Source organism: Phalangium opilio, unplaced genomic scaffold, assembly GCF_054372755.1.
Source record: "Phalangium opilio isolate 3A_F unplaced genomic scaffold, DU_Popi_V2 ptg000017l_1, whole genome shotgun sequence".
Lineage (NCBI taxonomy): Eukaryota > Metazoa > Arthropoda > Arachnida > Opiliones > Phalangiidae > Phalangium > Phalangium opilio.
The window spans coordinates 5,223,941-5,249,423 of NW_028324151.1; the positions used below are offsets into that span (position 1 = coordinate 5,223,941).

A 25,483-nucleotide genomic window follows, 5' to 3' on the forward strand; every position below is an offset into this window, starting at 1 on the left:
GGGGGAGGAATGGTCTTTTATCCCCCCAACCCCATACCCGAGGGGAGGTGGTTGGTTCTCTCATTGTCGAGTAATCGAAAACCGTTATGGCCTTATCGGATTAAAAGCTGTAATTCGGCGCGTGAATTTTCGAAAGAATGGATGGTGGCTGGGGTTAATTTCTAAAGGGTCATTCAATCCATTAAGCTGAGAACCTAATTTGCATAATATTTCCTACCCCCCCCCATTCAGTCTTTCTTTCTTCACTGCCGCCTATAACTTCTCTTGATTACAATAATTTCTTTTTTATCTTTTTAACTTTTGTTTCGTTTCTCGACCGCCGGTTTTCTCTAACTACTTGAAAAGAATTTTTTTATTATTAATTTTATTTTGGTTTAATTTTTAACGCGATTGAAGGTTTATATTGAGTTCAGCTCTTAATGGGACAGTTAATAAAGGGTTAAATTGTTTTTAATATATATATTTTTTTTATTTTTATGGGGATCATTAAAGGGATATTCCGGGATTGAATTTTTTCTTTTTTAATTGAAGGAGTTTTTAAAATTATGAATATATCAATTGGAATCATGTTTCTATCTATTATATTAAAGAAGATACAAGCGATTATGTTTCCGTAATGGATGGCACTACGCGTTAGGCTACTCCGTGAAGCATTGGGGAGTTCCGCTATTGGACGCCCGTCGCCTAGTACCACCTGACGTGTTCGTCTAATAGGAGTACTCCCCAGTGCTTCGGAAACTTAATTACATGTATCTTGTTTAACATTGTAGATAGAAACATGGTTCCAATTGATTATATTCATTATTTTACACGCTCTTTCGATTTAAAGAAGAAAAATTATAGCCCGAAGTATATATACCTTTAAGCGTTTAATATTCTAAAGAATTAATTCTTTAAGAATTGATTTTCTTGTTACCTTAATTTTTATTAAGATTTTTTTCTAACGTTTTTAAATTAGTTGTCAAGAGAGAATTAAATGATAAATTTTTCAGGAAGTGTTTTGAAAGGTTTTAGGTCTAGAAAATTTAGAAATTTCACACGTATCAAAGTGTTGTAGCGCACCGAAGTATGTTTGCTAAGTTTCAAACTGTACATCAGATTAGTGAAAGTGCATTAGTGGTTTGAAATACTATATAGTATTGTTTCACATATATAAAGTTGAATAAAATCACGTCTGTTTATGAAAATATGAATGTTTGCAAAGTAACGTACGAGTTTTTTCGGATATACGGTAAAAAGTGTACGTTTCTAGACTTAACCCTAACTAGGCCTAACTAATAAATGAAATCTTGCAGCAATAGAATACAGTTATGAATTTACATGGTTCATAAATCTAAAAATATCAGTCGAATTGGTTCATTCACGTTTCACATTGACTTGATATGAATTGTATAAGGTCATGAAAAGGTCTTTAACAATAAGCGGATTTTGAAAGGGGTGGATTATATGTCAATGCCGTTACAATTCTGCAATGATTGCGTTGTGGGTGTATAACTCCAAAAGTGAATACTCATACATATACGCATGCCGTTTAATTTACATGTACTATAGTTGAAAATCCCCTTTTTCTCTCTTTCGTATATCCCACCTACGCGTAAGGGTTTTTTGATTGAAATTCTTTTTAATAAAAAAAGGGTAAGTGTCATTTAAATCGTAAAATTTTAAACATATCTATTGCTTAGTTAAGTTCGTATAAATACAATAATAATTTTTCGATAATTTCAAAATTTTACCTTATAAAACCATTGATATACCAAAAATAAATTTTTTCGACTTAAAAAAATATTAATTTTCAAAATTTGGCGCTATACCGGAAGTTGATGTTAGTTCCCTGTGACGTCACGTAGAAGGTGAAAAGTTTACAAGAACTAAGGCTTACGATTAGGTCTAATCTTTATTGCTAGGCCTATTTTGAAACGTTAAATTCAATTATTAATTAGTTAATTACTAATTAAGAAAAAATTTGCCGAGCATTTCAAATATTACAGTCAATTTTTGGTGAAATTTTAACAAGATTTGTCATATTTAAAAGAGAAAATTAACCCTTTTCTTCATAAAATTTAATTTAAACACTTGCCCTTTTCAAATTATTTTTAAGTGGTAATAAACTTTAACCATCCCAAAACCATCCTACCTACGCTATATACGTTTAAAATCTAACCACCCAATTTTAAATATTTAAAAAAAGAAAAAAAAATCGTTTTAAGGATAAACCACCAAACCACATACTTTTTATTTTTTTTTTATTAAACTTTATTGAGGAAAATTAAATTTCTTATTTTTATTAAAAAAAAAGAAATAAGAGAAAAATGTTCGAGTGACGATGAAATTGTTTAGTAATTAGCTAAATTAAAGTCGATTAATAACTGTCCCATCGTGTAAAATAGCGGAAATGAGAGAAGGGCTAATTTTCAACTCTCCAGTCTGCACCACCACCACGTCTTGAAGTCCAAAATGATCCCTCTAAGTCGTCCACAAGTTTTTGGAAGAATTAATAAAGGATATATATCTTATGTTATCTTTTAAGAATTTAAGGAATTTGCGTAATTATGGAGATGAAATTAAACCTTATTAATAATTAGTAAAAATAGCTTGATTTATACCATAATCTCCATATAGTAAACCGGTTATCTTCATGGCTAATACTCAGTATGTCATTGGAAGCTTTAGTTTATTAGTTTCCTCACTGAAAACCTAAATGAACCACTCGCTAAGTTCTTCTTCCAAGGCTTAGCCTATGGTTTTAACTTTTGGACTTTCCCTTACGCTGCTTGTCCGCCGGTCAGACTGTAGTGTCGCTAATAGGAAAGGCGCCTCAACTAGTTTCTTCCAGTAGAGTTATCCGTCAAGTGAGTTTGACCTCAATTTTATGTCCGCATAGCCTGCAAAGGCCTAGCTAGCTTTAGCGGCAGACTATCACTGGACAGTCGCTCGTTTCGACCAATTAATTCTGGATGGCATCTTCCTTTAATGTTCGGACGGGGGGCCGAATTGTTCTTTCCCCTCCTGGTTCTATGTCTACGACTCTGCGTTTAGGCAAGGGCTAATCCCATGGCTATAGGAAGCCCTGATAGAGCAGGCCACTTTATAAGAGCCTTTGCTCCGTGTTTCGCCCTCCTCGCCATTTAGATTACCCATCCATAAGTTGAAGAAGGATTCCTCCTACACCCTTCCACCATTTTCCCCTCTAATTTGTCTCGCCCCTCTTATTTTCAACCCGCCCCATTGGATCTTAGCGTGAACAACTGCCCAAGATACATTTTGGTGTAGTGGCAAGGTCGAACAAGGCTACATTTCTTTGTAATTGCGTTTTTGGGAGAAAAAACCCATTCCAGATAGACCTGTGTTCAAGACGGAGTTAGATACTATTCCTGGACAGATTTTAATATTGTTGTACCACTCTGGTATGGTTGTAGAAAGTGTGCAGATAAGCGTTACCAGTTATTCGTGTGTTGTATTCATCCGCTATGTACAATTAACAGACTGAAAAGCTTGTAGTTCTGTTCGATTCTGTTCCAAACCAGCAGGAGATGCTCAAATAACAAAGTACTGGTAACCCTGTAACGGACGCGATTGTAGTGAATACACGGATTTTTTTTAACCTTTGTGATGCAGCATTTGTTTACTTGTTCTTAAATCAGTTCGAGATATTGAGACCACTCATTTTTAAATCCCTTACAAATATATAGGCAATAGAGAGCTTTCAGATGGGATAGTAGTACGTCACAGCCAACCAAGTCTTACCGCTGTTCTGGTAGCCATATTGGGTTGGTGGTCTCAGCTTCATTCCTGCTTTAAACCCACCAATATGGCAGCGTAAATTATGTCACGAGACTCAGCTCCTCCTCCAACTGAAAGCTCTCTATAGTAGTAAGGGGGAAACCCCTTCTACCTGACGTCATACCCGTTTTTGTCCAATAATCTTTACTCCCCCACTACCCTTCCACTAAATAAAATCCACCACCATGTTGATAGATAGATATCCCTATTCAGGTCGCCGGAGGTCAAGGTGACCAACCAACCACCCTGACCATTTAAGATTTCTTTCAATGACCTTGCCGATGCAGTTTACTAAAATTGAACATTACCAACAGCCCATCTTTCCTGTCTTGTAGTCAGCTTCCTTGAGACAGGGAGTATAGGTGGGTGGATGGGTGGAAAATGATGCCTTCATACTATCCGCGTCTCGCCCCGTCGAAGTGCCTTGCTTGAAGCTTCTTGTGGAGTCATTTCTGCCTTGTGCCTTTTCTAGAACTTAAGACGTTCGTTCCCTTTCTTCCCCCCCCCCCCTCGTATCCCCCCTCTATTTTAAAAGCGTTTTGGATGCCGCCTTTTTTTAAATGGGAAGCTGATGAGCCCAGATGTTTAAGGGTGACTGACTTCCTCTGTCTGCGAGACTCATCGATGAAATGAATGTACGTAGAGTTTAATAGGGGAAAGCGTGAACGCTCTCTAGCAGCGTACGACCTGAGCTGAGCGCGTTAAGCTGGCGCATGCTGGGGAAGCCGTTCCGTTCCAAGTGTAGACGCCATATAATGCGATATCTAAACAAATAAATAAATAAATAAATAAAGGGGTCGTGGTGTTTAAAGCTAATGTAGATACGAGTAAATGGTTATGGTTATGTTTATTTAAGTTCAGATTATCTATCTCAATTGGTGTTACAACTCATTGAGGTATGGGCAGAGTAGTTTCATATCTAAATATGTTTGTAAATTAAAGGGTTGTGTTTAAGGGTAATATAGAAAGTAAATAGTTGTATCTAGATTCTTGTTATGTCATTGGGTACTTTCATTTTGTTCAATTTGAGTCTTTGATTTTGATTCTTGTTATGCCATTGAGAACTATCAGTTCCTTCAATTTGAGTCTTTGATTTTGAGTGTCGAAAATGTTTTATGATATTTGTGGCCACGAGAGCCACGGTTTCCAAGAACCTTGTGACTACAAATGTTTTGGGGATGACCCCTTAATTTAATTCGTAATCATTGTCGTTCAATTTATTTTTCTTAAATTTAAGTGGTCATCATTAAAACACAGCAATCTTAATTAACTCATGAAACGTGGATCTTATTGCAAAATATCATAGAACATAATGTACACCCTTTTTTTGAACACCCTTCCTAAAAGTGTGTTCCCCTCTGACCATATTCGCTAATCACGTGACTTAATATAACAGAAAGAGCGCGCGTAATTTTCAAAACTTCTCCTCGATACATCCAGCTAGCCCTTGCTTCAATCAGGGATAGATTTAATTTTAGAATTAGGAATGGAGAACGGTTAGTATTTACTTTAGTCCGACTCATAACCCAGTAAATAGCCCCTCCCTCCAACACGTAACGAAAAGTTTAAATTATCTTATTGGCACACTTATACAACGTTTGGATGACGTTGCTGTCGGTAACGGCGAAAAATACACACGTAATTCCTTTTTACCTCTGTCGCTATGACCCGCCTCTTCTTTCATACCCCCCCCCGTCCCGTGGAAGGGGGTCCGGGACTTTGACGCGCGCCCACATTACTCTGTTCTCCATTCCTACTTCTAAAATTAAATCTATCCCTGCTTCAACTAACTAGGTCTAAATTGGCAACAAAACTTCATTTGAGTAGATCCAAAAATTACTATTCCTTAACATTATCCTTTGCTTTGATGCAACCGGTGATATAAGGGTCCGTCCATAAATCCTCCTCGTTGTTTCTATTTTTTTTAAAGTTTTAATTTAGTTTTGTTGAATAATAATAATCTTACGCGTGTGCTTTAAGTCTAGTTTGTTCGGAGCCTAAGCCAGAGCCAATTAATTAATTAGTCGGTGGGGTTATTTCCTCCCAGGGTTAAGAACGGAAGGAAGGCGGCTTTAAATATTCATAGATCTTGATGAGGAGTTAAAGATGAAGCTAAGGAAAAAAAGGGGAGGAGGTTTAAAAGAGAAAAGTAAAAAAAAAACATTTTAAGCGACTAAAAATTTTGAGCACGTAACTTTCTGCTCCCTTGAATCTTTACCGACATGCTAAAGAGAGCGGCCTACCTCGAGACTTTAACAAGGACTATTTTAAGGAGAATTATTTTTAAATGGATACTTAAATAGGATTAATACTGAGCTAGTATCTGCATAAGTTTATAAGTGATATGTTCCATAAGTATGACACTAATGTTAGTCTTAGAGTTACAGCTCGAGCTAGTTCGAGAACGACCACACTCGGTGGTTAATTTTGGAGGACTTCCATCTAGTCCTATTTAGTCTGCATTACTATTACTAAGCCTTTGACAGTGCCTCACCAGGCAATCATCGCTTTACCTCGAATCTATAGCCTACTTTAATCACTTCATGACAAGCTCCAGTTTGTAACCAGTGACAAACTTATGGGGAACATATCAAATGAACTTACCGTTATCTGGAATAATTCAAAATGTCAGGGAATTTCAAGTGTCAGGATTTTTGAAAACTGTAATAAATGTCATTGGGAGGAGGGATAAACGCTGGTTAATCCGTTATATGCTTGTAGTTGAACATAGTTTATGATGTTAGCCATTTTTAAACACAATATCCTAACTTTCTAGTAGGAAAATAAAAATTAGTCAGGGAAAACCTGGAATAGTTTGGGAATTTTGAATTGGGAAATCTGAGGTATAACCCTTTCCTGATCTATTTAATTTTAAATTGAATAATAATATTAATTTCGATTGCAATTTAATTATTTTATTTAAAATTCAACTCCATAATTAATAAAGTTTTTATTTATATATTTTTCTGATATTTCAAATTGAATAATAATATTAATTTCGATTGCAATTTAATTATTTTATTTAAAATTCAACTCCATAATTAATAAAGTTTTTATTTATATATTTTTCTGATATTTCAAATTGAATAATAATATTAATTTCGATTGCAATTTATTTTATTTAAATTCAACTCCATAGCCAATAAATTATTTATTTATTTATTATTATATTTTATTTTTGATATTTCAAGACAATATAGACACTTTTAAGTATCCCTTTTTGGACATGCAAAGCTCAGACGCCAGGAGAGGAGTTTTTCATGTGTAGACAATTTTTTTTTTCTGTGACGAATATTGGGAGATTGTCGATAGCCGATAGTTACAGGGGCCTAAGTTCTGGTTTTTAACGTCTTCTTCTTTATTTTTTTTTATTTTGTTTTTTTTGTCAAAAGTATTTTACATATACGTCAAAGTCTAAAGGCAGTCTTATCTGCCGGCTGTGTGTTGTCTAACAGACTTAAAAGTCTCTAAAGGCATTCGACTATGACAGTAATACATTAGGGGCTAGGTTACAAGGGCACTTTTTTGGGGGGGAAAGTCCTTGAACTATCAAATAATAAACGATATTTAAATCGATTTTTTTCACTGTACGATAATTAAGATTGATATCTGCATAAGAATTTCAATTATTACGAATTCAAAAATGTCCAGACAAATAATAAAAGAAAAAAATGTATTTTAACATGCTTAACTATAAATCGAGGGGTTAATCACTCTCATATTAACTGTATGTTGATTACGTCTTACGTGTCATCACTGTTTAGGATAGGACTTGTAAAGGTTTGCCCCTCGCTTTGAAAGCTAACCTTAACTAAGGCTCGTTATTACCAGAGATTTAATTAATTTTCTTGCATAAAGTTTTCAAATTTTTTCAAAAATAGCTAAAAATAAATTTGGGTTTCAGTTCAATATCAGAAACATAGCCCTATAAAAATGGGTTTTAGTCCAATATCCAATATTTTTACCCTAATAAAAACATGGATTTCAGTCTAAAACATAGCCCAAAAATTAAGATATCTAGCCCAATTTCCACATACTTTGACCAAAATTCAAATAAACCCAAAAACCTTTACCACCAAACTCATACTTCTCAAAACTAGCCAATCGCTCTTCGAAAGAAGCCCAATTGGCGATTTTCCAACCTAATCTGGGATCACACTTTTACGCGAGAATTCGAGAAGAGAAAATGGCCTTTTTGAAATATAACGGAACTTAACGTACATTGTTTATAACTTCAAATTTAATTGTCTCGCTGAAGTAGAACCTTACCACACTCTAGCCTGAAGTATAGAACCTTAAGGGTGTGGTAGGTCAACTCCTTATCTATCTATAGAAACTGTCGTATAATATTATAATAGAATTCAATGGTTTACTTAAAAAAAAATTTAAAATTCTTAAGAAATGTTCTTTCAACCACAATTTTCAGATGCACGGTTTTTAAAATTTCTATAATATAAAAGTTTTATCCACCGTGAAAAAGGGTGTCGATCCGTCTCGTTTTTCTAACCAAGCACACAATCACAATTAGGAATACATACAATTACTAGGAATCATTGTGACCCCTTATCTCTGCGGGTACAGTGGGCCGGGCATAGAGTTCTGACGTCTTTCTAACTGTGATTTCATTTGTTGGTAGCATCACAAATTCCCTGGCGCGTGCAATACGCAGCGAGACAGATAATTGGCGAGGTACAATTACAATTCGTAAAATCCTCCATGGCTACGCAAGGATTCCCGTTAACTGTATGCATTCCTGTCACAATAAAGATAATGTTTTAATTTTTTTTTTAAATAAAATAAAATGGCAGTCAAATTTTCCCCCAAGTTCGTGAGCCCTTAAATTCTATGTCGAGGATAATCCTTATACTTGAGTTTATTCGTGCGTTCCCTTGAAAATGCAGAGTTTATCATTAAGAAAATAAGTCACTTTTTTTGACCAGACACGAGACAGTTTTTGTGTACTTCTTTCTTTTCCGTCTTCCTATAATCTAATTCTTAAGGGAGTGGAGAGCTTAATTCTCTCTTTTTTTTTCAAATATGCCTACGTAATGTCCGTATATTTATTAATGTTATGGCTAGCGTTGGTCATTTAAAGGGATACTCCTAGCTAGAATGTTTCTTTTTTTAATTGAAAGAGCGTTTAAAATAATGAATAATATCAATTGGAACCATGTTTTTATCTTCAATATTAAAGAAGTTATGAGCATTTAAGTTTCACTCGTAATGGACGCTACGCGTTAGGCTTTCACGCGAACTACCTCTACCAATAGGTAGTGGCATCGCCTAGTACCACATGACGGATTCGTCCAATAGGAGTACTCCCCAGTGATTCCCGGGAAAGCCTAACGCGTAGTGCCATCCATTTCGGAAACTTAATTGCTTGTATCTCCTTTAATATTGTAGATAAAAACATGGTTCCAATTCGTATATTCATTATTTTAAACGCTGTTTTGATTAAAAAATAAAAATCTCTCTTAAAAAATAATTCTCAAGTTTTCTAAACTTACTTACCTGGACAAGATAATTTAAATGGTATCAATATCATAAACTCACTTATTTTGACACAAAATTTACTATCCAACAATTATTATTATTTTGAACGCTAAATATATGAACTTCTAACGTATATATTACAAACGCTGTTTTAAATAATGATATAAAGCACATTATTTAACTCTATATTTAACGTTCTTAAGGTTGCATTCATTGTTAAAAATAAGGCATATTCCTTCAGACTAGAGAAAATCTATTAATTTCATAGATAGATCCACTAACGTGCAAAAATTTCGTGAAATTCCTTTTCTTTTTTCATTTTTTATTTCTTCTCAACTTCGCAATCCTTTAAAAATCTGTAGGAAAAAATCTTTAAAATACGAGGAAATGGTGCGGATTTTGGCTGAAATCGTGTCCATTACCGCCCCCTATCTCGGCGTATCTCAAAAACCATTTAATGCTCACTAGAATTTAAGAGAAAGGCTTTAAATATATATGCTTCGGAACAAAAACTTTTTCAAAATGCAATTTAAGAAAGAATTCATCCCATTTTTACAAGATTTAATTTTAGTTCGGTAGGTTGTTAGTTAGGGCATAAGTTTATAAAATATGTTCTACTTCGTAATGCTACTGAGAGACTTACAGCTCGAGCTAGTTCGAGAACGACGGAAGCAAGAATTGAAGTCCTACACTCGGTTAATTAATTTTGCAGGATTTCCATCTAGGTTCTATTTAGTCTGCATTACTAAGCCTTTTGACAGCGCCTCACCAGGCGTACTTCGCTTTACCTCGAATCCATGACCTACGTCATTTCATGTAAAGCTCTGAGTAACCAGTGACAAACTTTTGGATCATAGCTTATGATCTTATGGTACTAACAGCTCCAGAAACTAAATGCCATCCTCCTTCAAGCCAATTAAAGTTTAAAGCTGATTATCTGTCTAATAAATATTTCTGATTTAAACCGACCTAAAATGATCCATTATGCAAATTATTTAGAATAAATTAATAAATAGGAAAGAAAATAAATATTAAAACTTGGAAAATCAATTTTGTATAGGGAGGTTATTTTAAATCGAGGCGTATCCTGACTGACTCACGTTACACTAAGACTATTAACTTTTCTTCAAAATTAAACCAAGCATGGATGAATTATTTTGACATGAACGAGTGAAACCCAAACGCGATGGAATTATTTCAAATAGGGCTAATTACTTATGCGGTTTTGTCTTGTGTTAAAATTAAAAAAAGAAAAAAAAACCCCCAAAAACACCGAGGGGTTAAAAACGTCTTTTCTTTTAACGATATGGTGAGAAGTATTTCACCCTCCCTACCTAGGCCTAACTCTGTCGTGCAAAAAAATTAAAATGCTTGAGAGCGAAAGTAAACCGTGTCGTCTAGAAAAGAAAAAAGAGAAAAAAATATTTTCTCTGTGGCCTACTTTCAACCATGGAGTAAGCTTAATCTTCAAACGATTTGAGGATTAAGATTAAGAGCCATTAATCTAAGTTTTTTCATCTTTAATGTGAAATATTTTAGTATGGGTTTACGTAGTTAAAACTAGGCCTAATTGGTAGGGATATTGCAGCTTAAATTAGGCCTAATTGTTAGGGATTTTTCAATTTTTGTAGGTTTATTTAGGCCTTATTGTTAGAGATTTTTGTTGGTTTAATTAGGCCTAATTGTTGGGGATTTTTGTAGGTTTATTTAGGCCTAATTGTTAGGGATTTTTGTATGTTTATTTAGGCCTAATTGTTAGGGATTTTTGTATGTTTATTTAGGCCTAATTGTTAGGGATTTTTGTATGTTTATTTAGGCCTAATTGTTAGGGATTTTTGTATGTTTATTTAGGCCTAATTGTTAGGGATTTTTGTATGTTTATTTAGGCCTAATTGTTAGGGATTTTTGTATGTTTATTTAGGCCTAATTGTTAGGGATTTTTGTATGTTTATTTAGGCCTAATTGTTAGGGATTTTTGTATGTTTATTTAGGCCTAATTGTTAGGGATTTTTGTATGTTTATTTAGGCCTAATTGTTAGGGATTTTTGTATGTTTATTTAGGCCTAATTGTTAGGGATTTTTGTAGGTTTATTTAGGCCTAATTGCTAAGTATTTTTGTAGGTTTATTTAGGCCTAATTGCTAAGTATTTTTGTAGGTTTATTTAGGCCTAATTGCTAAGTATTTTTCTAGGTTTATTTAGGCCTAATTATTTGGGATTTTTGTTGGTTTATTTAGGCTTAATTGTTGGGAATTTTTGTAGGTTTATTTAGGCCTAATTGGTATTTCTATTACTCATTTAATTAGTTATTAAACCATAATCTTATAAAGATACGCCTATTTTAAATTTGATAAAATTCACACTAACTCAACAGATGACATAATAAAACGGCTGTATCTCGAGACTTACGTAACTGGGTAGGAATAAAAAGGGTTGAAAATACCAGTTTTACGAAAATTTATTTAATTAAAGGTCATTCAACGTCGATGTCCGTACAACAATTTGTACGTAAGCCGATATTTGTAACGTAATTATATCCCAACACAAATCATCCAATAAAAAGAGGCTAACTAAATAAAACTTAAAATCAAGAAAAAGAAGAAAAAAGAATACAAATAAAATAAAATAGAAATAAAGTTGAATTGAAATAGAAACCGGAGACGTTACAGGATGAAGTATACATCATCGTGTTCTTAACTTCTTATTTCTGTGGTGATGTCGCGGTGTGAAAAAGATCGACAAAAGTGTCCCAAGCTACGTAACGATGATAATACGATATAGGACTATAAAATCTAATCTACATTCCTGCCTCTCTTGGAAATAATGATAAAAAAATAAGAAGATATGTGCTCCGCTCTCGTTAATCAGTGTCAGTCCGATCTTTTCATAAAAAAGAATTCCGGCTCTTTGCCCCCCTCCCCCCCGTCCCTCTATTCGCCCCCCTCCCCCATTTGAACGTCGTCGTCGCAGACATTGCCTTTGTCTAGAGGGCTTTCCTCGTATGGACAGGCACCACGGGTTCACACACAGTTTTCTGGGAGAAATACTAGAAGGAGACGGTTTTCAGGATAGATCATCAAAATCGTGCCAGATGTAGTTTATTAGAAGTAAATATAATTAACGTGCCATTGGAACACAAATGTATGAAAAGGCCACGGGTTTAGTGTGGGGATACCTCTTCGTTGAAATATAAATGAAGCTTGGTTATTTTATTTGTGTATTACCGAATTAAGTTTTACAAAACTTCTGTCGCTCTAGATGTAAGATCCTTAGGTTAAAAGACAACAACCTGACCCCTGATTGAACCTAATCTAAGACGTAGAGCTGAGCCTCGATTGAACCTAATCTAAGACGGTAAACCTAATCCTAAACATTAACATAACCCTAAAGCTAGGCTAACATAAACCTAACCCTAAACATTAACATAACCCTAAAGCTAGGCTAACATAAACCTAACCCTAAACATTAACATAACCCTAAAGCTAGGCTAACATAAACCTAACCCTAAACATTAACATAACCCTAAAGCTAGGCTAGCATAAAACTAACCCTAAACATTGATGTAACCTTGTAACCCGAATCATTAACATAACCCTAATCTAAACGTAACCTTACCGTATCCAAACCTAACCTTACGTGAACTCTAACCCCATAAATCCAATGAAAGGGTGATCAGGTTGGCCTATCCTTCAAACTGGTCACGTGTTGTTTAATTTTAATTTCTTTTAAATTAGGCCTAACTAGGCCTTGTACACTTCGTTATGAAATTTAAACTTCTTAATTTAAAATGAAATTGCGAAACTTGTAGGGCGCTACTCATATTAAACTGTAGTATATTTTGTGTATGTTTTTTCTTCTCAACCTATTTAATACCTCGCGTAATGGTTTTCTGTCCTTACGACGACGGACATTGCGAAGGCCTTTTCGTCCATTTCCTAGACGACGGTTGTTGGCCTAAATTTACGACAAGCACCCTAGGCAAGCGACGAAGAGGGTTTATTTTTTAACAAAACAAAAACTTTTGGGGGCGACCAAAACTTGGGGAGGGTTGAAAAAAAAATGCCTTCCTTAGATGAATTCTTGTAAAAATCTCAGACGACTCTGTGACGCGTTTAAAATACTGAACGGTCTTGACTCTTTCTCGAGTGAGACAGAGACAGGAGGACAGAGAGAGACACTGAGAGAGAGAGAATTTCTCTTCGGACGCTTAACGAATTTTAAAATTAATTCCTAAACTCCGGGGTTAATCTTAGGCTTTTTTGTAACGAGACTCCTTATTAATAATAATCATCGCATAATGGAGGCCCCCATCTTTCTTTTCTTATTAGCTAATTTATTATAGTTTGTTTTTGTTTTTTAAGATTTTTATAAGACAAGCAACAGGTTTTTAATAAACTTAATTTGCAAAACGGATGCGTGGACTCTTCCATCCCATTAAGTCCATTATTGAATAAGTTCGTTCTCTTCTTTTTTTCTTAAGATTTTAAATGACTCATATTAAAGAGGGAGTGAAACGCAGTATTTGATTGCTAATTATGACTGCGATTAAACTAATTGAATAGAGCTTGAAATGGGCTTTAAATCGAGGTAAATCACATTTAATTCGAATGATAAATTAGAACGTTACGTATTTTACAATATTCAAATTAATAAAGTTTCAAAAAATATTTTTTTATTTTTTTTTAAATTCATTATACCTTTCTTATTTGTGATTTTTACTAAATTTGTTTTAAATTAAATCTCTTCTTATACTTACTTCATCGGAATTCAATAAAGCTTGAAAAGAGCTTTAAAACGAGACAAACCACATCAAAATCGGACAATAAATAAGAAAGTTACATGTTTTTAATTTTATTTTATAATTTTTCAGTATTAAATTTTAAAAATATATTTATTTTGAAAATTCATTATAACTTTCTTATTTATGCTCCGATTTTGACGAAATTAGTTTCAAATTAAAGCTTTTTTTACGCTTTACCCCATTATGTAAATCAAACGAAGATACCGCGCTCTCCCTTTAAGTAAACAGACATCGAAATCAAGAAAGGATATCTTTTAATAATATCTAATAAGCATCCAATTTTCTGAAAATTACACGCCTAATCCACGCATTATAAAAATCCGCCGGTTGACAGACCAATAACTTTTCAAGCGTAACAGTCCCTCTCAGTTCCAAGAAAGTCAAGATAAAGACTTTAATTTGATCATTATAATAATATAGCCTGACACACGGACGGACGGCGGACACGGCAGGCAACCCAACCCGTCTGGTCATGAGCTGCACTTATCATTTCAACAAAGTCTCGCCAATTCTTTATGCAAATTAAGAATGAGTGCGATATTTATGTTATAAGTTTATAAGATATGTTCCTCCATAAGTTTGTCACTGGTTACAAATTGGAGCTTGTCATGAAGTGATTGAAGTAGGTCATAGATTCACCTTCGTAAAGCGAGGGACGCCTGGTGAGGCGCTGTCCAAGGCTTAATAATGCAGACTAAATAGGACCTAGATGGAAGTCCTGCAAAATTAACCACCGAGTGTAGGACTTCAATTCTGCTAGAACTAGTTATCTCGAGCTGTAAGCAACTCTCTAGCATTACGAAGTATAGGTAGTGTACATAATACTTATGAAACATATCACTTATAAACTTATGGTTATAAGAATGTAATTCCGGAGGAAATACGGGAAGGACCAATAAACAAAAGGGGGGATGGACATAAATTGCGGGATGGGGAGGGGGGTTGAAATGGATTAATGATAAAAGAAACGGATAAGCCATCTCGGGTGCACAAGGCGCGCAAGGACCCAAACCCGCGCGCGGAAAACAGTGGGCGGAAAATCCAGGAAGAGATGCAAATTTTTCAGTGGTAAATTAGCATGGCACCATATTTCTCCCCGTTCATTCCCCCCTCCTAACCTCCCTATTGCTTTCTCGGCCTCCGGTACCAGATTGTAGTCCGGGTTTATTTGGTATAGATGGGATAATTGAGTGATTTCACGACAGACACTCGTGTACCAAATTAACATCGTTATTTCGACGTAAAAAAGGGGGTAGGAAACCCTCGGTATCGGGACGTAGGAGGGGGTTGATACATTGCCTTGCCCTCTCTTCGCACTGTCGTGATACAAAGACTACAGCGCAGGCGTCAAAGAGCGAGATGGAAGGCAGAATTCTAGCTACCCCCGTGTCTTTTACCCCCCCCCCCTTTTAGTTACCACAACGGTATAAGCTTCCCTCGTCCAAGCTTAGAGAGAACCTTAGAGAAAATTCTCGCATGTTGCGTTTCTCAACCATTTCATCTTATAACTGTAAATGTAGAGGTATAAATTCTGAAAAATATAAATGCATGACTGACTGAATATTAATTTTTATTCCGTTTTTTAAAGAAAGGGTTATCTTTCTCAAAATTTTTAAGGTTTTTTTTACTAATTAGTGTGGGAGTTTGAAAAATTTTGGGCTTAAAATTTTTTCTTAAGAAAAATTCGCTTCCCAAAGCTCTTCTTTCTTTGTCTTAAACGTTTTTAGTTAATTTGGGTTAAGTCTCGAGTCTATTAATTATTTTTGAGGGTAATCTGCTTCGTGAGGCGTTTTTATGAGATTTTTTTGGATGTTTCTAAAATATTTTTATTTTGTGTTTTACGGACTTTTTAACACAATGTTGTAAAAACTGAGCTTTAAGTTTTGTAAAGTTTCCTGAAGATGAGCACGATTTTTTTTTAAATGCGGTGCTCAACTAGAACTCACTTAGTAAATGGATTTTTGTATTTTTGTTTTAACTCTAAATTTTATTTAAATACATTTTATTCTTGCTTTTAGGTAAAACTTTAGCTTGTATGCCTAACTGGCGAATCTAGGGTTTGTGTTTTATTTTGAAGAGAAGGTTCAAATGTTTCAGTTTTTTTATTTATTTTAGTAGATAAATAACGAAATTATAAATATTTTAATTGATTAAGGTAATCTACGTGGATTAATTTATATTTCACCAATTTTTAAATCCCGATATTAATGACGAATAATTAAATTAATAAAATTTTAAGTTGAAGAAAGGGCAAAGGTCTAATTATGTCTAATTTTGTTAGAGATTAGACCGTAACATATCTGAGATATTTGGTTTTAATATTTTACTATCAGAATTTTAACAATGAATATTAAAAAATAATACGTGAATAAATTTCCAAAGATCTTTCAAATCCAGCTCAGGATTTAAATTTGATTTTAAAAATTTACCTCGATTTATTTATTTATTTATCAAATTTTGTGAATCGCAAAAATGTCTAGGACTAGGTTATTGAACCAACAAAAAAGGTAGGCCTTGTCGTCTAGATTTTTCGCCTAGCAAATGAAAGGGATAGTGATTTAGTAAAGGCTAGACGGATCATTTTATAATATGTTCGAAAGGCAACCGTTACGCCATCTTACGACGATTTGGGGAAACTCTGAATATCCCCGGTTTAGTGATTTTAAATTGTAAACAAGGAAACCTTTGAATGTTGTCAATTGTTTCATATTTTGAGGGTGGAAAAATTTAGGCTTAGATTGGTGATTTTCCATGATGAAGTTATTGATTTCCATCGACAAGTAATTGGTAGTATTTTAAAGGGAGAGTGAACTCCTAGCATAATTTTTTTTCCCAAAGAGGTACGCATAAGTTCATAAGATATGTTCCAAAAGTTTGTAACTTGTTACAAACTGGAGCTTGTCATGAAGTGATTGAATTAGGTCATAGATTCGAGGTAAAGCGACGCCTGGTGAGGCGCTGTCAAAGGCTTAGTAATGCAGACTAAATAGGACCTAGATGGAAGTCATGAAAAATTAACCACCGACTGTAGGACTTCAATTCTCGCTTCCGTCGTTCTCGAACCAGCTGGAGCTGTAAGTCTCTAGCATTACGAAGCATAGGAAGTGTCAAACTTATGAAACATATATTATAAACTTATGCTGATAGAAATATCAGTGAAGAAAAGAAGAAAGGCTTGTTTATTTTTATTCGAAAGATATGGTACAAAATAAAGAATATTTCAAATTGGTATTTCTATTTACAATATTAATTAATGCAATTAAGTCGACTTATTAATGATTACACGTGCGGAATGGTCGTTATCTTTAACACTTTACCATTCACACTAGAAACTGTACACCAATATCCAAATTTTTATATAAAATATGTGTTAATCTTAAACTCATCTCACCATCCCTTCTATTTCACAATCAACTTGCAATCTAAAACAAGTCGAAAAGCTTCTCTCTCTCTCACTCTGTCTTTCAACAGCAAACCCTTCAAAATATTTCACTTAAATACCGATTTCTAAAAGATGAACTTCGGACTGGGCTGGGATGTGTCTGAAACTTTATATATATATTTCAAAATCCCCTTTTCAGATTTCAGAAATCTCGGAATCTAAGGATAAATTTTGAAATTTTCTGGTCTTTGGGGGGCGTGGAAAACTTACAACCACTTCATTTTAAAGAAAGATTTTTGTATTCCCCTTTTCCAAAAGCTCCCAAAATGCAATGGAATGTTAGTAACTTGGGCGCTAAAATTTTGAATTTTCCCCATACGTTCCTATAGACTTTTGAAAATTTAGGCTTAGTCAAGATAGTCTTGGCTGGTGTACCCAAGGTCTGCATCGTTTCACTAATTAAATAAAATCTTTATGTTATATATATAATTTTGAGACTGGAGTTAGTGGTTCCTTCTAAATCGTATATGCTTCTAGAAGTATATAATAGAGAAATTATCAGAGATATGAAAATTAAATATTATTTTATTAGGGTAATTTAAACCATCTCACCCTAAAACCAAGGGAGATTATCTGCTGATATTGGTGTCAATATAGGATGTAGGCTTAACATTATTGTTTATACAGGGTGTTTCTGATAAGTCTGGTAAGCATAAATTAAGAAGGGGATATTCTTTGGGAAATCAATTTGAGTCGAAAATGTAACTTCAATCTATCTCCATTTTGTTTGACACAAGGGACACTGTTTTCGAGTTAAGATTGGTCAAAGTATTTTACGGATGACCCCTTAAATTTAATTAAGAAACTGATTTAGACAATGATTTATATAGATATAGATTTCTAATTTAATTAATTAAGGGGTCATCCATAAAACACCTAAATCAAATCATAACTCGAAAACAGAGTCCCTTGTGGCAAAATGGTGATAGAGAAGTTACATTACGATTTACCAAAAAACAACATCCCCCTAAATTTATGATATGCAAACTTATCAGAAACACCCTGTATATGTACAGATGACCAATTAATTCCACCATCATATTTTAAATGAACAATATTAAAAAATATGGAAAATATAAATTTTTATTATTTTTAATTTCGGATGAATCTACTTTCCTATACTGGATAACTTTAATTCCCAAACCACACCACCACCATCAAAGTTCCTGGAGTCCGGCCTTATGTATCTGTTGCGTTCGTTTTCACCCCCCCCCCATCCGAACCCCCAAAATATGGTCCTACATAAATTTGGAAGGGGGGGTCATCAAAGGGGGAGGAGAAAGAGACTTTTGAAAATGTCTATAATAGTAATAATGACGAAGTATGTTAATGAAGAATATAATGTTTTAATAATGAAGTTTGAAAATTCCATTGTAGAAAGGCGAAACGGGGTGGACTGGAGGATTGAAAATTTTTGATATCATGCCATACCGGTTGGTACTACCATAAGTTTATAAGTTATGTTCCTTCCATAAGTATGACGCTACCTATACTTCGTAATGCAAGAGAGCTGCTTACAGCTCGAGCTAGTTCTAGTAGAACGACCGAAGCGAGAATTGAAGTCCTACACTCGGTTAATTAATTTTGCATGCAGGACTTCCATCTAGGTCCTATTTAATCTGCATTACTAAGCCTTTGACAGCGCCTCACCAGGCTTTATCTTGAATCTATGACTTACGTCACTCACTTCATGACAAGCTCCAGTTTGTAAACACTAACCAGTGACAAACATATGGAACGAACATAGCATATGAACTTATGGTACTACTACTATTATTATTGTTATTATTATATCAACTTTTCAACCGCTTAAAATTTATTTATTTATTTTTAAGGGTTAATGAATTTTTGATTATTCGATTCCTGCAGAGACCTTAAATTGGTGTAAATGGCCCCCTCTTTTAAATATGAGAAACTTCCCAATGATTTTAATAATTAACATTATTGTGTATTCTAAAGATTAGGCCTATGAGCCCTGAAAATTTTGGAAACGTAAAAGGGAGGGTGAAAAGGAAAATCCAGTCATTTTGTTTTAATTGATTCTTCTACTAATTATAAGACCTATCTGTATCTAGTGAAACATCCATGAAATGAATAACTTTGAATAATTGAAATAAAATTCAAATTAGTTTAATTGGATTTCATAGAATTGATAATTTTAAATTAGCACCTCCGACCAATCGCGTAACGCCCTGCCTTATGTTAACAAAATTCACGTGGCACGCTCAATATCTCGCATAATTATTGTATGTCACATCGCGCACCATTTTTACGAAATCTCGCGCTAAATTCATTCGACATGGAGCTACGCGCCACAGGAATTTTGTTACCAAGAAGGCAGGGCGTTACGCGATTGGTCGGAGGTGCTAATTTAAAATTATCAATTCTATGAAATCTAATAAACTAATTTGAATTTTAAAATCATCCGGAGATATATATTTCCTGGATGTTTCACTGTGCATAGTTGGTCTTATAATTAGTAGAAGAATAGATTAAATCAAAATCACTTGATTTTCCTTTTTACCCTCCCTTTAAGTAGAAATTTGGACATTCTGCATGTACTGATTTCATAGGACCATGAAAAACGAAGTGCAGACCTGTAAAATGTTGTACTATACTAGTGCCGATTTCGTTGTTTTTGTTTATTACAAAATTTCATAACATTGAACCACCTGGTTTTTGTTATATAATATTGTAATTTTAAGCAAGGACAGTACTTCCTAGGCTTTTAGAACACCGTAGAAAGGTACTGTCGTGTTTAAATTTACAGTACAGATAACGTTTTGTGACCTTGGCACTTATGCTTTGAACGTAGTTGTGTTTTGGGAAATACTCGAAGATTTTCCCCATATTGGCAATGAAATGAACCCACACACAAAGCTACTGTAATATTATCTTGACATCGTTATGCGTGCTGATGGCAATTTTTCCAATTTTTGAAATAGAGCGCTGTGTGTTTACAATTTTCCGTAGTTATTAGGTCAAATTTATGAATTGAAATACTGACGACGATGTAGGGTTAGATGCGCCTACAATCTATATATAATATTTGCATTTGAAAACTACTACATCCAGGGTTGAAAATAAAAACTCCGGGTTTTATTGGGGTTTTTTATATTAAGGAGTTGCCTGATTCCTGAATTGTTGTAATTGTCATTCATAAGTCACTGCTAATAATAAAACCAATCAAAAAAAATAATAAATTTTATTAGATAATACTTTTTAACTAGAAATCAATACTTACCTTAAACTATCTTTAAAAATAAATTATTTCAACATTTAAATTTACCAACTCCCCCACACTAATTTTTATTTATACTTTTACAAAATTTCTTATTGTTAGTCTACCTTGTCTCATTTGTTGTACTACACTGTGTTTCTTAGCACTATATTAATTGTTTAATCTGTATTACATCTCACATTGTATCCGATGTTCGTACACAAGCCACTCTGCTGGCTTCACGAACTGTGTTCATTCAATAAATAAATAAATAAATAAATAAATAAAGGTTTATGGGGATTTTTATTGGATTTGAACTCGGACTACTTCGAAATTTGAATCTCTTGTTGTGATGTTTCAACAAGCAACTTAATATAGAAGAGAATATTTTCTTTACTATATTTAAATAATAATATTATACTATGATAATTAGAGATATGGGAGGAGTTTGTTTATATCCCTTTATTGACGTCACAACGACCATTGCATTGCGAACTTACTAAAGAATCCGCCCACTTCTAGTGGTATCTTCCCCAAACTTCTTAGAAGTCTGATAAGAATTCTTTCTCTCTTTTCATAAATATGATTACCTGGTAATATGGAATTAATTCATACCTGTGAACTATTATTTATGGTGACCCATGAATCTACATCGTAGTTCTATTAATAACAATCTCTAAACAATATTCTTGTAAGTTTAAACGTTTTCCAAGAAACGTAAAATATGAATGATAAATTGATTGGCCAAAACCTCGACAACATTTTAGGACTAAGGATTAAAACTCCCTCTTTTAAAGCGAATATATTATTTCGATAAAATATGCATCATTTCAAGGTATCGATCAATATTTGGCTGGATAAGATAGTTTTGGTCTAATGGTCGAATGATTGTCTGATTTTACATTATTTTATTTCGACAACAACACGTGAAGTGTTTAAAAGAAGTTCATCATTTGAAGCATAAGTTCATAAGATACCATAAGTTTTTGACTGGTTACAAACTGGAGCTAGTCATGAAGTGAGGGAGGTCATAGATTCGATGTAAAGCGATTATTGCCTGGTGAGGCGTGGTCAAATTGCTTAGTACAGACTAAATAGGACTAGATGGAAGTCCTGCAAAATTAACCACACAGTGTAGGACTTCAATTCTCGCTTCCGTCGTTCTCCCTCGAACTAGTTATCTCGAGCTGTAAGTCTCTAGCATTACGAACTTCTATAGATAGTGTCATACTTATGGAAAATATCTTATGAACTTGGGTTTTTATTTATCAAATATTGCATTGAAACTTGTTATTCGAATTTAATATAAAAATTTAAAGAAATGAGCGCGGTTTCACTTCAAACTATGAACTTTTAGACTCGCCTTATTTGCGGAAATATCTTATACCAGAAAGGTCACGTCACAACCTATGTTTGAACTATGTCACGAACTCTAATCTAAGATGGGATCAAAGACAAATTCATCAGTCTGTGAAATAAAATATGAAGAAAACATTTAACGCTGTAATGCGATTGCCTATATACGACCATTATTTGGCGAAAAATATTTTCACACTTAATTAGCATAAGGTAAAATATTCGATTTTAATTTGTGGGGACGTTAAAACAGGAAGGGATCCGGAAATTTAAATTTTATTAATGTTATTTTTATTTATTTTTTTATTTTATATATGTTCGTATCAATTATAATCTTTGTATTCGATCATGTATTAAATAAGGGCGTATTCTTAATTTTCCGTTCTCTTTTTTCTTTTCTTCCCACAGAATTCGATCAGGCATAACTTGTCATTGAATAAATGCTTCAGAAAGGTCCCTAGAGCCAAAGACGATCCGGGAAAGGTATGTTCCACGTATTTTTATTTCTTTTACTTTTTTTGTAAGTTTAATTTAAAGGGGATGTGGATTGGTGTGTACAGTTTTTAAAGGGGTTGTGGATTGGTGTATACTGTTTTTAAAGGGGTTGTGGATTGGTGTAGACTTTTTAAAGGGGTTGTGGATTGGTGTATCCTGTTTTATAGGGGCTGTGAATTTGAGTATACTGTTTTTAAAGGGGCTGTGAATTTGAGTATACTGTTTTTAAAGGGGCTGTGAATTTGAGTATACTGTTTTTAAAGGGGCTGTGAATTTGAGTATACTGTTTTTTAAGGGGCTGTGAATTTGAGTATACTGTTTTTAAAGGGGCTGTGAATTTGAGTATACAGTTTTTAAAGGGGGTGTGAATTTGAGTATACTGTTTTTAAAGGGGCTGTGAATTTGAGTATACTGTTTTTAAAGGGGGTGTGAATTTGAGTATACTGTTTTTAAGGGGGTGTGAATTTGAGTATACTGTTTTTAAAGGGGCTGTGGACTGGTGTATACAGTTTAAAGGTGTTGTGGATTGGTGTATACAATTCAAAGGGATTTTTAGTGATTTTGCGTATACATTTAATGGGAATCGTTAAAAGGAATTGTTATAGAATTTGTGTGTACAATTGAAAGAGATTTTTAGCCGCCAATTGGTGTATACAATTTAAAGGGATTTTTACCCGCCAATTGGGGTATACAATTTAAAGGCATGATTAGCCAATTAGTATATACATATAAATAAAATAAAGACGTTTAGAATTAGTGTAAAACTATTTTAAATTATTTGTAAAACCCAGAAAATATGCAAATTAATGAGTTTAATACGCTAACCACGTTCAAAAAAAGACCACTAGCATCAGTCTCCTAATTAGTAAGGATTTTGTATGGTGTGACCTCTATGGTTAAAAATTTTTTAAAAATTTATTTATTATTGGAAAGAAAATGCGCCTAAAATTTCAAACCTCCGAACTAATTTATTGAGTTTGAAAGGAAGGTAGGTTTTAAACGCGTACTAAACTAAAAGTTGGAATTTAAATGGTACATTTATGGGTTTTTTCAACTTGAATGTGTAGCGAGTGATACGTCAGGTTGTTACCCTTGGAGTTTTAGAAACACGCTTTACAGTGCACTCAGTATAACGTTTTTGGACTAGGCACGTATCACTCGTCACTCGTTCGAATTTAAAAAGAGAGAAAAAAAAATAAACAAAAACAAAATTAGTTGAAAACGAATTAATTTACTGCGATTTAATATTGATTGAAGATAAACTAGCTTTGGTTTTCTTTTTCAAACAAAACCAATAATAACTCATTTAAAGCCAAAAACACGTACGAAAATGATCAAGCGCTATAGGCGCATGATTTGGCACGAGAAATATGATCACACTTGCCAGTTTTCAGTTACGTAATCATACGCCCTAGACGTTTTGAAAATTAAATTAATTTTAAATTACTCAAGTATGAGTTAAGCCTAATTTGAAAGATATTACATACTTTTAGCGTCATACCTGGTTTTCAGTTAATTTCTCAATAAATGACGTAATCAAATAATTAGTGACGATTTAACAGCCCCGCCTTATGAGGTAAATTAGTTTTAATTATTTTATTAAGTATGGTAATTTTTATTTGTTTCCATGTGAATTTTAAATTTTATTTTTATTATTTTTCGTACAATTTCTAACGTCAATTTTTCTTTTGGGAAAATTATTTGAATATTCTTTTAAAAAATTGCATTGATGTGAATTATAATTACAAATCTACCTAATTTAAATAATATCGCGATATAAACCAGACAGAAAAACGTCACGGCGATGTATATGGAACTTCCGGCAGCTTGCCGCTCCAGCTACATCATTAAGTCAAAATGGTTTGATGAATTTCGGCTATAATACGACGCTGTTGACATGTTATTTTGATTTTACGATCTTTTTTGAAAGTTATTGAAAAAGGATCTGGGCTATTATTTTTACAGGAATACTAACTTTAAATATCAATTTTCATAACGTATTTTGGTTGAATAGAGGACAATTTTTGTAGGCACACTCACTATGTCCCATTTATTATACATAATTTAACCGATTAAATAGCCCCATTATACCTACTATGATTTAAGCGATTAAATCGCCCTATTATACTATGATTTAACCGATTAAAATTCCCCATTATACCATTAGTTAACCGATTAAAATTCCCCATTATACCATTAGTTAACCGATTAAAATTCCCCATTATACCATTATTTAACCGATTAAAATTCCCCATTATACCATTATTTAACCGATTAAATGACCTCATTATACTATAATTTAACCGATTAATTTTCCCCACTATACTATAATTTAACCGATTAATTTTCCCCATTATACTATAATTTAACCGATTAATTTTCCCCATTATACTATAATTTAACCGATTAATTTTCCCCATTATACTATAATTTAACCGATTAATTTTCCCCATTATACTATAATTTAACCGATTAATTTTCCCCATTATACTATAATTTAACCGATTAATTTTCCCCATTATACTATAATTTAACCAATTAAATCACCCCTTATACTATCATTTAACCGATTAATTTGGACCATTATACTATTATTTAACCGATTAAATTGCCTAAGGTTACACCCTGGGATACTTTCATTGCCACAAATCTCCATCCACCTCTTTCCTCCAAGCGTAAACAACTAGCTATTAAAGCATTCTCTATGTAGTCTTTTGTGCCTTAAATATCACCTTGGAATCAATGGTTTTATACACAAAGACTCGTATATACCACACCCATTAAAGACATTGTCAGCCAGCGTTACAAATTCATTCGGAATTGGTAACTAGGATCTTTATAAGAAGATGAAAAAATAATAATTAGCAAAGTTCCATCGACTTAGTTTAATATTCTGT

At 33.6% G+C, this 25,483-nt stretch overlaps 1 protein-coding gene across 1 annotated transcript in view; it reads left to right on the forward strand.

Annotated features, from left to right (window-relative positions):
- LOC149702665 (uncharacterized) overlaps positions 1 to 25,483 on the forward strand; it is a 137,678-nt gene that overhangs the window by 95,883 nt on the left and 16,312 nt on the right. The window contains exon 2 of the mRNA XM_089866527.1: positions 22,500 to 22,574. Coding sequence (XP_089722653.1) covers positions 22,500 to 22,574 — 75 coding nt within the window. The remainder of the gene's footprint in view (positions 1 to 22,499; positions 22,575 to 25,483) is intronic.